The sequence below is a fragment of the Lepidochelys kempii genome, chromosome 5 (genome assembly GCF_965140285.1).
Source record: "Lepidochelys kempii isolate rLepKem1 chromosome 5, rLepKem1.hap1, whole genome shotgun sequence".
In the NCBI taxonomy this organism is placed as follows: domain Eukaryota; kingdom Metazoa; phylum Chordata; order Testudines; family Cheloniidae; genus Lepidochelys; species Lepidochelys kempii.
The window spans coordinates 133,198,353-133,214,818 of NC_136384.1; the positions used below are offsets into that span (position 1 = coordinate 133,198,353).

Sequence of the window (16,466 nt, forward strand, 5' to 3'; positions counted from 1 at the left end):
ATCAATCATAGAATATCAGGGTTGGAAGGGACCTCAGGAGGTCATCTAGTCCAACTCCCTGCTCAAAGCAGGACCAATCCCCAATTTTTGCCCTAGATCCCTAAACAGCCCCCTCAAGGATTGAACTCACAACCCTGGGTTTAGCAAGCAAATGCTCAAACCACTACGGCTTGGTCTACACTACAAACTTACTTCAGTATAACTAAGTCTCTCAGGGGTGTGAAAAATTGACATCCCTGAGTAATGTAGTTATACCAACCTTAACCCCCTTGTGTAGATAGTGCTATGTTGACAGGAGAGCTTCTCGAGCTGACATAGCTACCGCCTTTCAGGCAGGTGGAGTTATTAAACCGACAGGACAGCTCTCTCCCATTGGCTTAGAGCAGTGGTTTTCAAACCATGGAATGGAAGGGACTGGGTCATGGCGGCTCTGGTCAGCATTGCTGACCAGGCCATTAAAAGTCCCATCGGTGGTGCTGCCTGGCTAAGGCAGGCTAGTCCCTACATGTTCCGACACCGCACTGTGCCCAGGAAGCGGCCAGCAGCAGGTCCGGCTCCTAGGCAGGAGGGCTACGGGGTTCTGTGTGCTGCCCCGAGCACCAGCTGCACACTCCCATTGGCTGGGAACTGGCCAATGGGAGCTGGGGAGGGGGCGGTGCCTGCGGGTGAGAGCCACGCAGAGTGACTTGCATACCTCCATCTAGGAGCTGGACCTGCTGCTGGCTGCTTCCGGGGTCCAGCGTGGTCTGTGGTGTCAGGACAGGCAGGAGGCCTGCCTCTGCACCCCCACTGCGCTATTGTCTGGGAGCCACCTGAGGTAAGCCTGTGCCCCAATCTCCTGCCCCATCCCTGAGCCCCCCCAAAGCCTGAGCCCCTTCATGCACCCCAAACCTCTTATCCCTGGCCCCACCCCAGAATCTGCACCCCCAGCCCAGAGCCCTGACTCCCTCCTGCACCACTGCCCCAGCTCAGAGCCCCCTCCCACACCCTGAACCCCTCATTCCCGGCCCCACCCCGCAGCCTTCACCCCCACATACCAACCCTTTGCCCCAGCCCTGAGCCCCTCCCATACCCCAAACCTCTCATCCCCATCTCCATTGGATTACAAGCATCAACAATTTTCTTCAACTGGATCACCAGAAAAAAAGTTTGAAAACTACTGGCTTACAGGATCTCCACTAGATACGCTACAATCTGTAAATTTGTAGTGTAAACCTGCCTTAAGTCTCCATAGAGACACGCCCTAAGTGTTCACACAAAGACTTACACGGAAAGAACAAGAGGTGTGGATTCAAGCAAGCCCTTTGGGGCAGGGGTTGTCTTTTGTTCTGTGTTTGTACAGCACCTAGCACAATGGGCTCCTGGTTCATGGTTAGGGCTCCTAGGCACTACAATAACACAATAATAAAACAGAAGTAATTAGTTCAGTGCAAGTTTGCAGATAAACCAGCTCTGAATTCTTTCACGTACTCACAGGTGGCTTCTGCTTAACCTGATTGCCACTCACCATAATGTGCAGCTGAGATATAGGGAAGCCCAGTCCTTCACTCTAGACCAGGAACAAGCCCCTAGACTCTGCATACAGAGGAGCAGCTACCTGTTCTAGCTTCCACAGGCTACTTCCCACCATGACCCCTTTGCCATCTCTCTCTCCGTCAGCTGCTCAACACCAGGCCTACCTACACCCTAGTTACACTCACATCCAGAAGCCCAACAGCTGGCTCTCCCATCCTCAGACTGAGGCAGGGAGCTTTTATGTCTTACTCTGGGTCCAGTCAGGGGCTCCTTCTCAGTACCACACCACCCTGAATGCCTCGTTTTGAACTTAAGGGGCTGATAACTCGTAGCAGTGGAACAGGCCTGGCTGTGCCTATAAAGGGCCCACATTCCCTGGTACAGTGGGGATTTCATATGAAATTAGAGAATGAAAAATATGTATTATGGAATACCCGACACCAAAAAGTTTGAAAACCATTTTCTTTGTCCGTGTCCCCTCTCATACTTTAGATTGATTATCCAAACCAGACTCTCTTATACGACAGAATTCTAAAGCAATATTGATCTTTCTTGTTTTCTTTCAGTGTCCACCTTTTTCAGAGATCTTATTTCATTCTATTCTCATTTGAAATCAGCTTCAATAGTTACTATGAAGTTTTTCAAATTGTTCCTGATGGTGAGAGAGAGCGCACTTTTGCAGAAAATGGAAATGCAGAGAGTTTTGATCCATATGCAGTGTATACTCCTTTAGCATGCCATCTCTGGCTCTTCTCGGAAGATCAGAGCAGAGCAGAGCTGTTGAAAGACTTTTTCTCCCCAGCCCCTAATCTTTTTTTTTCAGATTTCTAATTTGTCACTGTGAAAAAAAGAGAATAGGCACAATACTGGAAACATGACCTGGAAGTTTACCTGTCAAGTATTTATCTTTTAGATTTATGTCAGTAGTGGGCAACCTGCGGCCATCCCATGCAGCCCATCAGGGTATTCCGCTGGCAGGCTGCCAGACAGTTTGTTTACTTTTGCATGGCCGCCCACAGCTCCCAGTGGCCACGGTTTGCCATTACAGGCCAATGGGAGCTGTGGGAAGTGGCAGCCAGCACGTCCCTGCGGTCCGCGCTGCTTCCCACAGCTCTCATTGGCTGGGAATAGCGAACCGTGGCCACTGGGAGCTGCGGGTGGCCATGCAAATGTATACAAACTGTCTGATGGCCAGCCAGTGGAATACCTTGATGGGCCACATGCAGCCCGCGAGCCGCAGGTTGCCCACCACTGATTTATGTATATAACACCTATAAAAGGCTCTAAGCTCCCCATAAAGGTATACAGTTTAATCCTCACCTTGAGCATAATTTTGAAGTGGGAAGGCAAGGGCTGGATTATGACATTGTGAGGCCCTAAACTATGTCAAGTGTAAGAGGCCCCACACCATAAAAAGAAAGTATTTATTATTTTCACAAAAAGGACACTGAATATATAAACATGAAAGCTTTATATTTGTGTATATACAAAAGCGAAACTGTAAAAATAGAATAATAATCTTCATTTTCAGCAGCCCTCTCTGTAACAATGGCATCATGAGAGAAATAAATTTTAGACACATTCTTTGAACTAATTGCGCATGTAAGTAAAGTGGAAGTAAACAATACACTATAAAAAATAAAAATAATATAGGAAATAATACAATTTACTAGAATAGTTCTCAGGAAATTTTTCTTTTCTGTTGGGGCATCTAAATTGTGGAATTCCTTGTCTGAATACGCAATGACACTCTTGTATCCTCTATTGACATCTTCTATCCTCTGTCTAAGAGGCAATAGAGGATATAGGATGCAGATCACCCACAAGCTTAAAGCTCAACTATTACTTATATTGATATGAATTACACCCAGGCAATAAGCAAACCATCAGTAAATTGTATGCGGGTTGTATTGTTCCAACAAATTGATTTGTTTTGTTTTTATAGGAGGTTGTGCTTAAATACCTAATATTGATATTAAAATTAGTAGCAGAAAGTTTTTATTGAAACCAATAAAAAATAATTGTATATTATAAATATTGAGATGTATATATCTATACAACAAATAATATTTTTATTCATATATATATGCCGAAAACCTGTGTTATTTTACCAGGATATTTCTGTGAAAGTTAGTGCTATTTTGTCTATGTTCTCACATGAAAACAAGAGAGGATATATAATTTTTTTTACACCATGAATAAGGAAAATTATCCTTCTTTGAATAAATGAAAAAACATTTGATTAATTTTGTTAGGGAAATACAAAGTGTATCCAGACTATATATAAAATATATTTACAAATATTTATTCTGATTTAATTTTCGCTACGAAACAATGAATTGTTGGGATTTTTCTTTTGCCATAATATAAAAATACAATGTATTATGCATATGATATGTAATTTATAAGTCTATATAAGAATTTTTACAGAGCATACTACCAATAATAAAATATTATCTTGTGCGCTCCAAACCCCCCGAGCAGAAAATCCCAGTCTTTTCTCTAGGCAGACATCTCTCTTCATGTTCTCTTCTCTATCCTCTGTCTCCCCCAAGACCACTAATAATCTCGAGTAAAAACCTCAGACAAACAGAGTGACAACAGGCTGTATGTGCGAAAGAGAAAGAAAGAATTTACCAGAAAAAAGACTGGTAATCTCGAGACAGGCATTGAGAAAGTGAGAAACACTAGCCTATATTCAAGCAAATATAATGAATATTATAAGCTTTAATAGCCTATAAATCACATATGCACATAGTTTCAAATAACTTGCTCACCAAGTACTCAAAATATTTTGATATATATGTATATCTTAGAATCAGAGAATTATAGAAGATTAGGATTGGAAGAGACCTCAGGAGGTCATCTAGTCCAACCACTTACTCAAAGCAGGACCAACCCCAGCTAAATCATCCCAGCCAGGGCTTTGTCTTCCTTCACTTCTCTCAAAACCCTCTATTTATCCCCTCGTCAGCACTCTCTGATATTTACTGTGAAGGTTCCCAAAACTGACGGAGGGGAGCCAACAAAAATGTATCCTCCTCAAGATCCACTCGACCCAAGTCCATGTGAAGCATGGATAGCGCATGACGCAGAAAGTGGCGTGCGCACTAAAATACACTATTGTCCGTATGTACAGGTCAAAAGGAGAAAGAACACGCTAACATACAAGTATGAGCTATGCAGGACGGCTTCACGACACTGCCATCTCTGACTTCACATTTTTCCCGATTTTATCAGCAGTGAGATTATTTATTTATTTAAATAAACTGTGAGGGCACGGTCATAATTTTACCAGTAGCAGCTGGCCAACAAAACACTGCCTTAGGAGACTGCTAACAGACTTACTTGTAGAAATACTAATTTTACAAGTGCAATTGTCGTTTTTTTCCCCTCAGCCCTGGCCTCCCGCCTGTCAATAATGAACAATTAGTGAAGGGTAAGGGTAGGGTAAGGGTATTTGTGTAGCCAGATGTGTATATTTTTGTCAGATTTGAATGAAAATGTCTATATTTAGAGAGAATCTTTTTTTCCCCATATCGCCTTTATCAACTGATCTTGATAAAATTTTTAATGGATTCTGTTTTTTCTGTTTTAGAGGCCCCTCCTATTGCGATGACCTAAGCTGTAGTTTAGTTAGCTTATACCTTAATCCGGCACTGGCGAAGGCACATGCATCTGATGGTTTGTGCTTGAATTTAGACAAAGCATTCAGACCCTGAGTCGGGGACTGATCAAAAGCCCAATGAAATCAATTACAAGACTCCCTTTGCCTTCAGTGGGCTTTGACCCAGGCCATTTGGACCCCAAACTGTCCCCCTTCCTGGGATTTGGTTTTACTGGTAACTCATAAAAAATAAGGCAATATAAACTTTAGCCTAAGGCTCCTGATTGAGCTTAGGTGTTGCCCTCCAGTGGCCTGCTGTTTGAACTCCTGGATTCCCTCTAGCTCCAGCAAAAAGCAGATTTGATTTTTAAACTCCACTGACTTTTATTATTTGGTTTTGCACTGTTTGGGAAAAAGACGGTTGATAACCCTTGTTATCAGTGATTATGGGCACAATGGATCTACAGATTCAGAGTAACCTTTAAGAAGTTGTGCACAGAAGTGTTAAGTACTGCATTTATTTTTAAACCCATAGTTGTATTATCAGTCTTCGTTCTAACTACAAGATACATAGCTTTATCATTCTTTAGCCTTCATAAAGATATAATGCGCATATACAATTTAAAATACAAAGTCCCGTTCTAAAGGGCATCATAATTAAGGAGATGAAATACCTGAAGAACACATGGAATGAGAGAAAGCGGCATGTGCAGATCGCTCTGTAACAGTTACAATTATGATGTGTTTCTAAATCTGTTTCATGTTCCCACTAATAGGCTGTGTCCTCAGATGGTGTAAATTAGTGTAAAATGACTTCAGAAGATCTACTCTGATTTGTACCAGCTAAAGCCCTGGCCCGCTAGCTTCAAGAGAGTTCCAGGTTTTGGTCAAAATAGGGTTAATTTTTTTCTGTGTAGGAGTGACAGATTGGCTGACAGAATAGGAGGGTATGTAATACTGAACCAATCAACTGAACTAATCACTGTACAATGGAACGTCAGTGATAACACCATTTCCTAACAGTGGCATGTGAACTTTTCTGTACAGCAGAGTAGATTGCAACCAGGAATGCAGAAAGTTCATATTTAAGAGAAAAGGGATTGTTGCCGCCTACATTATGAACTGACGCATAACATACAAACTATTTTATACGGTTATACTGTTTTACAGGATGAATGTCCACATTCTGCAGTAAAACAATCTGGGACACTTTGAATGAGCGTATTGTATCTTCACTGCTATTGTTGCAATAAAACAAATCAGGAGAGTGTAGTCAAAGGCACAGATTCTTTGGAACTCATCACTCGAAGTGTGGTGTGTTCAAACAGACTCCAGTTTAAAGATGTTCTTGCTCTCCTTTATATTTCAAATGAGGGTTACATTTTTTTAGGATTACAAAATAAATCAAGAGAAATTAAGTGGAAACAAATGGCTATGTAAACTGGTATGAGCCACCAGACTCTGCAATAAGAAAAAAAGCAAGAGTTGTCTCCAAGACCTTAGTGTTTCATTTTCATGTGCACAGGTTCTTTATCTTTAGGTTACATGAACATAAAGGGACTTATTTTCACAATGTTTGCAGCGTTGTTGTAGCCGTAAGTCCTAGCATATTTGGTGGGTGAGGTAATACCTTTTATTGGACCAACTTCTGTTGCTGACAGATACAAGCTGTCGAGCTAAACAGAGCTCTTCTTCGGGTCTCTTTACTTATATGGTGACATGCACAATCACATGGCTAATCTCAATGCAAAATTACTGCTTTTGAATGGGCAACTAGTCAATTGTCTATTAGATTTGCTCAAACTAATATTCTTTTTTGCTCACACGGTCATGGTAATTATGTGCACAGTTGTGTGTGTGTGATTTGGGGGGAAAAACAAAACACAGACCCTCAGAATCATACAATAAAACAGTTCCAGCCCTTGAGAGGCAGCATAGCCTGTTACATGAGGCATGAGGCTGCAATCTAAGAACAGCCAGACTGGGTCAGACCAATGGTCCATTTAGCCCAGTATCCTGTCTTCAGACAATAGCCTCTGCTAGATGCTTCAGAGGGAGTGATCGGAACAGGGCAGTTTATTGGATTATCTGTCCCCTGTCATCCAGGCTCAGCTTCTGGCAGTCAGGGCTTTAGGGAAACCCAGAGTATGGGGCTCCAGCCTTGACTATCTTAGCTAATAGCTATTGATGGATCTATCTTTCATGAATTTATCTGATTCTTTTTTTAACCCAGTTATACTTTTGGACATCACAACATCCCCTGGCAATGAGTTCCACAGATTGACTGTGCACTGTATGAAGAAGTAGTTCCTTGTGTTTTTTTTAACCCTGTTGCCTATTAATTTCATTGGGTGACCCTTGGTTCTTGTGTTATGTGAATGGGTAAATAACACTTCCTTATTCGCTTTTTCCACACCAGTCATGATTTTATAGGCCTCTATCTTAACTCCTGCTAATGCCTCCTATTAGAGTATCAGAGTTGGAAGGGACCTCAGGAGATCATCTAGTCCAACCCCCTGCTCAAAGCAGGCACACTCCCCAATTTTTTTTTTGCCTCAGATCCCTAAATGGCCCCCTCAAGGATTGAACTCACAACCCTGGGTTTAGCAGGCCAAGGCTCAAACCACTGAGCTATCCCTCCCCCTCAGACATCAATTTTCCAAGCTGAATAGTCCCAGTCTTTTTAATCTCCCTTCATATAGAAGTGGTTCCATAGCCTTATCATTTTCAGATTTAGGAGACCTAAACTGTATTTCTGGCTCTGTTGCTTGGTCCTGTGTGACACTGGGCCAGTCATTTCACCTCTCTGTGCCCATTTCCCTTCTCACCCTTTGTCACATATTTATCATTGTAAGCTCTTTGAAGCAGGGCCTGTCTCTTGCTATGTGTTTTTACAGTGTCTAATACAATGGGGTCCTGATCTCACAAATCTTAAACAATACTAATAACAAAAGGGTGTGGAGTTCTACCTCACCAGAGAATTCATTTCCTCCTGTTACTAGGTATCTAGTTTTATAAAATTTCCTTTGAATGCCTGATTGACTCTCATGAAGGTAGGAAGTCCGTAACACTTTAGAAAAATCAATGATACTAAGGAAAAATGGGGGTTCATCCCTAAATAAATAAAGCAAACCGAGGCCAAAATTGGCTTAATAAATCCTTTTTACCTTTAAGTGGTGATGTTGTAGTAGTGAAGGTAGTCCTGGAGAGTTACCATAATGCGGTTTTCTTTTCTTTTACTTTGCAACCAGAGTTTATACTATTATCAATCAATTACATTACAATAATGCCAAAGCCCCAATCAAGAGTGATACAGTCAGATACTCTCAAATACTGTGAATGTTTTTATAGTTATATATTTGTAAAACGTCACTGATGTGAAGAGTTACCACACATTTCAAAAGCTGTATGACACACTTTTTATTCTGTGGGTCAGAAGGCTCTGAAGTACTACAAAGCTTGTTTACAAGTATGGCAAACTAAATACATATTAGGTTTAGGGGGAAGATTCCTAATGTGTAAAGTTTGACTGCTGTATACAAGACAAAGCACCAAAGTGGGTGAAAACCTTAGAAAGTGGATACTTATCCTGAAACATTCAGAAATATGGTGATGTTCACAGGTGTACCCACAATTATCATTTCAAAAGCACTGGTAATGTGCTTGAGCCTCTGTCAGGCTCAGGGGCCCAAACTTTTCAAAAGTAATTAGTGATTTTTATGTGTCCAACTTGAGATGCCTTATAAGGGCCTGATTTTCAGAAAGTGCTGAGCACCTGCTCTCTAGAAATGAGGTCCCTTTGAGGCATCCCAGCCGGACATACAGAAATGGAGGCAATCCAAAATCCAGTGTTGCCAACTCTTCTGCTTTTATTGCTAGTCTTGAAATATTTGCTGCTTTTCTTAAAGACCCAGCTCCTGTAGGCATCTCAGTTTTCACTAAAATAAAATTACTTTTTTTTTTAGCCCTCCTGGATGTGGAAAAAAAGCTTAAAGCCATGAGCCAAGTGTGCCCTACAGGCTCTGAAAGCAAGAGGAAAATAAAATAACTAAAAGTTTAAGATTTTTTTTAAAAATGTCATGATTTGGGGGGCCTGACTCATGATTTCTTTAACACCTTGGAGCTGCTGGCCAGTGAAAATCATTGGTCACTTGTCAACTCAGGCCAGAACGAAAATGGCTTCTGCCCCTGAGGGGGCGGCTATGGCGTGGATACAGACTCCACTGCTGGCCTTTGCCAGGTCAATACACCCTCCACTCCCCTGTGCCGTGGGAATAGCCCAGGCCTGGCTGGGCCTGAGTTTGGTTCCTGCACTGGGCAGAGCATGCGCGCCGGCTGGACGCGAACCGGCGACTCCGGGGCATGTGGGGAAGCCTCGTTCCTTTAGCGTGAGACGCCCCCAGGCCAACCCCCGCCCGAGCCGCCGGTGTGCAGCACGCCCACTGCGCAGGCGCCAGGGCTGCAGCTCCCACCTCCATCTCTCTCGCCTTTCCCCTCCCGCCTCGAAATAGACGTTCCTAGTCACGCAAGGGACCGAGGGAGGTGGGGAAAGGGCGGGGCGCCCTGTCAGACAGGCCCGGGAGGAGGCGGTGCCTGGTCGAGGCGGTGCATCTCTATTGGACGAGCAAGGAATGGGGCGGTGCGTCCTGCCCGGGAAAGGGCGGGCACGTTGGGCGGGGATGGAAGGGGTTTGTGGGGGACAGGACAGCGCAGGCGCAGAGGTGCCGGTCGACGCGCGCTGAGGGTGGGAGAGTCAAGCCTCTCTCCCGCAGACGACTTTCATTAGCGGGTGGGCTGAGCGATAGGGTGTCTTCCGCGCGCGCCTGCCGCAGCCTCGCTATGGATGCCCAGAAAGTGAGTGGGCGCGCGGGAGACTGGTGTGAGGGAGTGTCGCTGGGGGAGAGGGGGGGGCTGGCTCCCGCCCCCCGCGCGTCCCCCCTCCCCGCCCCTCGGGCGGTAACGGGCCGCGCCCACCCTCACGGGGGGGGCCTCCCCGGCAGGTGTGAGGAGGTAGCGGGAATGGCTGCGGGGGGGGGAGGGAGGCAGGTTGGGGTGACTCGCTCTTTGCCCGAGCCGTGGGGTGGGTCCGGGGGACGCGGCGGGGGTGGGGGCGGGGGCTGTCAGAGGCTTTTGTTCAGCTTTGTTTTGCTGCAAGGCAAAGCCGAGTTGCCGCCGGGGGAAATTGCTGGGTATCGTCGGCGGGCTCGCTGAGCGTGGCGGGGCAGGGCTCGCTTGGGAGCTGCCTTCAGACGAGAGGGCAGCGTTAGGATGCCTGCAGCCGGCTGGGTCCCGTGGGACCTGTTGCTAGAGGCAGGGGGGATGCTGAGGTGGAGTGTAGCTGCCCACTAAACGTAGCTTCCATTAAGTGCGTCTAATCTTCATGTGAGAGGGAACCCATCCTTCTGTCTGTGCGCTCTCCATCTCTCTCTCTCTCCTTTGCCGTTTATTCTAACTTTTGTAGCTTTGGAGGAGGCTTTTTCACAGGGAGGTTGTATGAAAACTGTGTAGTATAGCTGAGAAGAAACTCCCTTGTGACGTACAGGGGAGGAGAGCGGAGCAGCATAGGTGCGCAACAGTTCCTGGGAAGTAGCAGGTTTCCCTAAGGGATTTGCCTGTACTAGTGAGAAAATAGGACAGTGTTTCAGCAGTGGAAGAAAAATTCTTATCAGTAATTTGGTATACTGCAAAATGATCAAGTGTAAGAGAGAGCTACTAGGAAAAAATGCTGGGAAAATAGATGGAAAGCGTTCTGCAATATTGGTCTGATCCCTCCTACGAGAGGGATGTAAAGGGGTTGTAAACCAACAAATGTAAATCTTGAGCTAAACAAAAGACTTAGTATCCTGCTTGTTGGGATGCTAATGGTATGTTATAAAACACCAGTCTGGAATAGATCTCTCTTATTGTGCATTTTGGCCACCAGTAATTAGATTGTTGACATAGGTGAATCCCTCTGTTTACTGTTAATGTGAAACTGCATTGAAGGGGACAAATTAATTATATTTCTTGTATGTTTTTAAAATGTGGCTGTTGGCCCACGTTCCCTTCTGTCTCCTTCCTTGCCTGTCCCCCACCCAATCAAATTATTGACCTGCAGAAAAGTGGTTGGGTTAGGAGACTGCGCCAACAGGAAAAAGTTAGCATCGGCTCTGCAAGTAATCTTGACCCAACTTTGTGGGTCCCTGGCCAGGTATCAGGAAGGATTTTTCCCTGCCTCCTCCTTTAGGATCTCACCTAACTACTGGCAGTAGCCCAGAAACACTGGAACTATTGTTAGCTATGAGTTGTACCTTGATTTTTTGGGGGCTTGAAAAACTTCACACACCTATTGTCTGGATGACTAAGCTTACTACTTTGAAATATGCAGATGAGAAATGCTACCACATAACTGGTTGTTAAGCCAGCTCTGTGGTAGACTCTTGTCGGGGTGCTCTCACGGGGGCCTTTCGGTTGAAGAGGTAAGGGGGTGAACTTCTGTAAGTCTTCCTCATTAAATGTTGTATAAAATTGAACCTCCATCCACCTTTAGTTGCTGGAAGAGAAAAGGAATTATTCTCTTCTCCCCTCCCCCAAGTGGTGGGAGTAGGGGAGAGGGCCTCTGCTATTCTACTGATTCTCCCAGTCTTAAGTAGTGGCTTCTGCTTTACCCTTTTCTGGAGCCTTTTTATTTTGGGTGGTCCTCTCCAGTGCCTGTCTCTGCTAGTCAGAGCTTTTCCAAACAGTAGCATTCACATGATTTCTAAGTTTCACTGCTGCCCCATGGGGTTCTGCATAGTATCCTTGAAACTGACCATAGGTGGTATTAATCTCCCTTCCGTGCTGCTTGGAGAAGCTATGAACAGTAGCAGAAATATTACAGCTATCTTCAGACTTAAAGAGGGCAGTAGCTTGGTTTATGCTTCGTTCACATTTGGAAAGTTACCTTTGAAATCGTAATGTCTTGAAACCTCATTCTTAAATGAAAGGTTTTGCAGAGGCTCAGACTCAGAGCTAGACCCATACTTGCTAGGGCCAAATGAATAACCTTATGTATATTTCATTAATATTTGAGGTGTTCAGTTGCTATGTGAGTGCCATAGAAATGCATATAAATCAAGTGTCATTTAGGAAGGGACATCTTGTGTATCTGTAAACTTACAAAAAATCTTGTCATGTCTATTACTGTATATTTGTAGTGTAGTATGACAGACTTGCTTGTGAAACTTTAGATACACAAAATGTATTGTCTTTTTGTTAATCCCATCTAATGGAATCCGCTTTACGAGTCCTCTCTCTCTCCAGAGTGCTCTGTTCAATGCTATGTCCTCTAGTCTATTACACCACATTCTAATGTCTTCTTTTATGATATTCCACTGTGATGCTTTGGAGTTTCACCTAGACCAGTAAAGTGTCGCCTACAACCTTACGTGCTTCTGTACTGTGCAACTTTGACTCAGAGGCCTGACACCAGCCACCTGCATACAGCACAGTGACCTCACTCTGGCTTCCACCAGCCTGGTTACTCCATGCAGGGTGATACTAACTGCCCCTATGGTCCTGTGTCTACCTAAAACTGTCTCCCATGCAGTGCTCAGCCTTTCTCTAAAGGACCAGCAAATTTGATAAGGTTTTATGAGTGCTACAATGAGAAGACCATACACAGCATCAGCCTGTTAGTTTGACTGTGGATTTTACTCTTTCAGTTTAAAACGCTCCACTGAGATTCCTTATTAACAAAGGGCAGATACTTAAATGATACCAAACAGAAGGAATTGGGATAGAAAAGGTTCCAAATAAACAAAAGTGAAAATATGTTTGTGATAAATGGGGGGGGGGGGAGGGTAGCTCCCTTTTGTGGACACTCAGTTGGCTATGGAATCCCTCTTGGTGGTGGTTCTCTGCTTCCTTTACCTGTAAAGGGTTAACAAGCCCACAAGTAAAAGGAAAGGAGTGGGCACCTGACCAAAAGAACCAATGGGAGGGCTAGAACTTTTTTGTCCCCCCCCCCCCCCCCCCCCCCCCGCATTTTAAAAACAACCCACAACCTTCCCTTTGTCTAGGTGTTGTGATTCTCTGGGGCGAAAAAGGGAACAGGGAGCAGTTATGCAGTGAGAAGCTTAAGCCAGATATGAAAAACCATCAGATAATACCTAGAGATTGCTTATCTGAAACCCCAGATATGTAAGTAAACTAGGGAATGTCTAGAAAAACACGATTAGGTTTATTTATTTGTTTTAGTATTGGCTTGTGGACTCCTCTGTGCTAACCCCAAATACTTTTTGTTTTGCTTTTAACCTTTAAGCTGGACCTCAAGAAGGTTATTCTTGAGGTTTAAATTTTGTAAGTGGGTTTTTTTTTAAATCTAGCAAAAGCCTAAGTTCCAGATGTGTTTTTTTTTTGTTGTTTTTAATAAAATTTACCTTTTTTAAGAACAGGATTGGATTTTTGGTGTCCTAAGATGTTTGTGCATATGTTCTTAAATTAGCTGGTGGCAACAGCTGATTTCCTTTATTTTTCTTTCTCCGCTCTTCCCCGGAGGCGGATGAAAGGGCTTGAGGGTACCTCACAGGAAGGAATTCCGAAGTGTGCCTTTCTGATTTCAAAGGATGTGTGTGTTTTGCATTTGGGTGGTGGCAGCGTCTATGTATCCAAGGTCAGAGAAACTGTAACCTTGGGAGTTTAATACAAGCCTGGAGTAGCCAGTATTAATTTTTAGAATCCTTGCAGGTCCCCACCTTCTGCACTCAAAGTGCCAGAGTGGGGAATCGGCTTTGACAGTGCTTCTAATGCTAAAAGCCAATTTAACAAGCTGGAATCTTTGATTTTTTTCACCATAGTCCATTTTAACAAGTCTTCTAGCAGGGCTGGCTAGTCCTCAGGCAGGATCCAACTCTGATCTCAAAGTGCTTGATATCTTTGTTTCTTCAGGTGAAGAATGCCAAAATGGCTTGTTTTCTCCATTCATATTCTCAAGGTTCATCCTTGTTTCCAGGGGGCTCAGCTTGCTGTGTCCACCAGAGAGCTGAAGCCATGTGTTTCTGTTTGTTTTGTTGTCTCCTCCTCTTTGATGGCTTTGTTTACATTTTATGTAAATGTACTTCATTGCCTCTCCTTGATCAATTTACATTGGAGACGATACAAGCCAGTGGAGCCACGTTCCTTGGTCTAACACAGGGGGCCTTAAGCCCTACCACATTTTAAAAACATTTCCAGCACATTTATAGTTTTTATATTAACAATACATAATCTCACAAGAATACTAATCGGTGAGTTGCTAGTTTTTCAATGATATATTACAAGACATCCTTTAAATCAATATAATAAGTATGTGGGGTGCACTGAGCTGATCGGGTCAGCTGAGACTCACTGCTACATATCAGAAAGCCCAATGCCATCTTCTCATGAGGGTAGGTTACAGTTTTGCCAATCGCTTCTTGGGTTGGCCTCTTTTTCCTTCTATCTTGATGAGTTGATCTTACCCACATAGTTGTCAGGACTGTGCTTTACACAACCAAACCATTTGAGCCTGCACTCCCTCAATACAAAATGTATCCAATCACATCATGTAACTCATGGGCATTAATGTGCTATTCAGAGGCACTAAATCTAATTCTTAAATTACACTGTAATTAATTTGCTATGAACAGATTGTTAGCATACAATACTAACACATCTAAACCTTATCTTAGGACTTCAGTGACTCCATGAACATGTACTAATTGGGGTACTAAGCCTACTAGCCAGAAGGAAGTACAAAAATGAACCGGCTCACCAATGACATCCAGGACAATGCCTGATAAACACAATGCTTACCTTCTGTGCAATGTTGTTTGAATCCCCTTCTGTGGGGAATTAGCCAAGGGGCTTCCCTGCAACTTGCTTGTTAGGCCATTCTCCGATGGGATGTAAGCCTCTACTTTTGCTTATAGCCAGGTCTACACTAGAAACTTGCATTGGTATAACTATGTTGCCCAGGGCTGTGAAAAATCCATACCCCTGAGCGACACAGTTAAACCAACCTAACCCCTGATGTAGACAGTGCTAATTCTCTCATCAGCATAGCTACTGCCTCTGGGGGAGGTGGACTAACTGTGTCAATGGGAGAAGCCCTCCTGTTGGCATACTAGATCTTCACTGAAGATCTTCAACTGTGCCACAGCAACCTTTTAAGTATAGATTGGTCCTCTGTTTTCCTACAATTCATCTTAATGAAATTATGGACAGCAGAAGAGAGGCTGGAGCTGCCAGCCTTCGGAGATGAGCTGCAGTCTGCTTCATCTTGCATTTTACTATTCATTTGGACGATTATTTGCAAACAAAATACTAGCTGCTGACTTCTAGCTCTTTTTTATTTGAAATTGATGGCTTGGGCCCCAACACCTGCCAAGGAAAGCTACTCACTCCATTAGTGGATTTTTCAGCCTTTACCTTTTTTCACCAATATGAGGAAAAATATATGGTTAGGATTAAAGTTAGCTGAACTTCATGGTATTCCTTCCTGCTTGATGAAACTGAAACTGTAGCCTTGAAAGTTTTATGTACTATTTCTAATAGTCTTGCCGATCCTTGTTTCTCCTCCTGTTCCCTCTCCCCCCATTAGTCCTAACTCTAGGATCATTGGCACAATCTTGTTTATGTTGAGACAACTGTTAGCAAGTAGAAAATGGGAGTGATACATTGTTTGTATTTTAGGAGTGGCTGTGCAAAGGACTTTATTTGAATGTTACCTAGATAGACCTTTGCCTTCAGGTAAATTCAGACTTTATTGTACATGGCTATAAAATGTTTTTCAAACGGCAGAACCAACGGGATCTCATAAATCCAAGTCAAGAGGATTGGGAGTTTTCTGACTCATCCATACTGATGGTTATGCTTATAGGATCTAAGGCTTAGCTGTGGGCTTGTCTGACACAAGCACAATTGCTCCTGGTCAGTAGTGAACCAGAAAGCAGTTGGTAGGATTAGACTGTCTGAGGGAATAACTTAAAAACAACTTTGTCCATAATACTCCTATATAATATTTTAATCAATGGGAAACCTTCTATTCTAAACCAAGTGGTGGAAACATTCATAACAGTAATTTGAGGGAAGTAATGGATCCTGGTACACATCACCATAGCAATTTGACTGTCCTTATTGAAGAGTAATAAAAATTGGAAAGATTTGTCAACTGTATGCAGTTGCACACAATTAACCAGAATAGTATTGCATGACTACCTCATGCCAACTCTTGATAGGTGTAAAGGTAAACTTACCTTCCAATTTCAAGTTTGGAATCTTTTCCTAAGGGCCTTCTGGCAGGAAGCAGGGACTGTAGATAGCTTGCTGATTTTTTTTCCACTGAAACACTGATCAGTGATGTATC

At 43.5% G+C, this 16,466-nt stretch overlaps 1 protein-coding gene across 6 annotated transcripts in view; it reads left to right on the forward strand.

Annotated features, from left to right (window-relative positions):
- The first annotated feature begins 9,822 nt into the window (after positions 1 to 9,822).
- Positions 9,823 to 16,466, forward strand: part of FSD1L (fibronectin type III and SPRY domain containing 1 like) — a 63,856-nt gene continuing 57,212 nt past the window's right edge. For 5 of the 6 annotated variants that reach the window (XM_073345964.2, XM_073345969.2, XM_073345965.2 and 2 more), the window contains exon 1: positions 9,823 to 9,976. In XM_073345964.2, coding sequence (XP_073202065.1) covers positions 9,962 to 9,976 — 15 coding nt within the window. In that variant the 5' untranslated portion in view covers positions 9,823 to 9,961. The remainder of the gene's footprint in view (positions 9,977 to 16,466) is intronic. The other variant, XM_073345970.2, reaches the window with a different exon arrangement.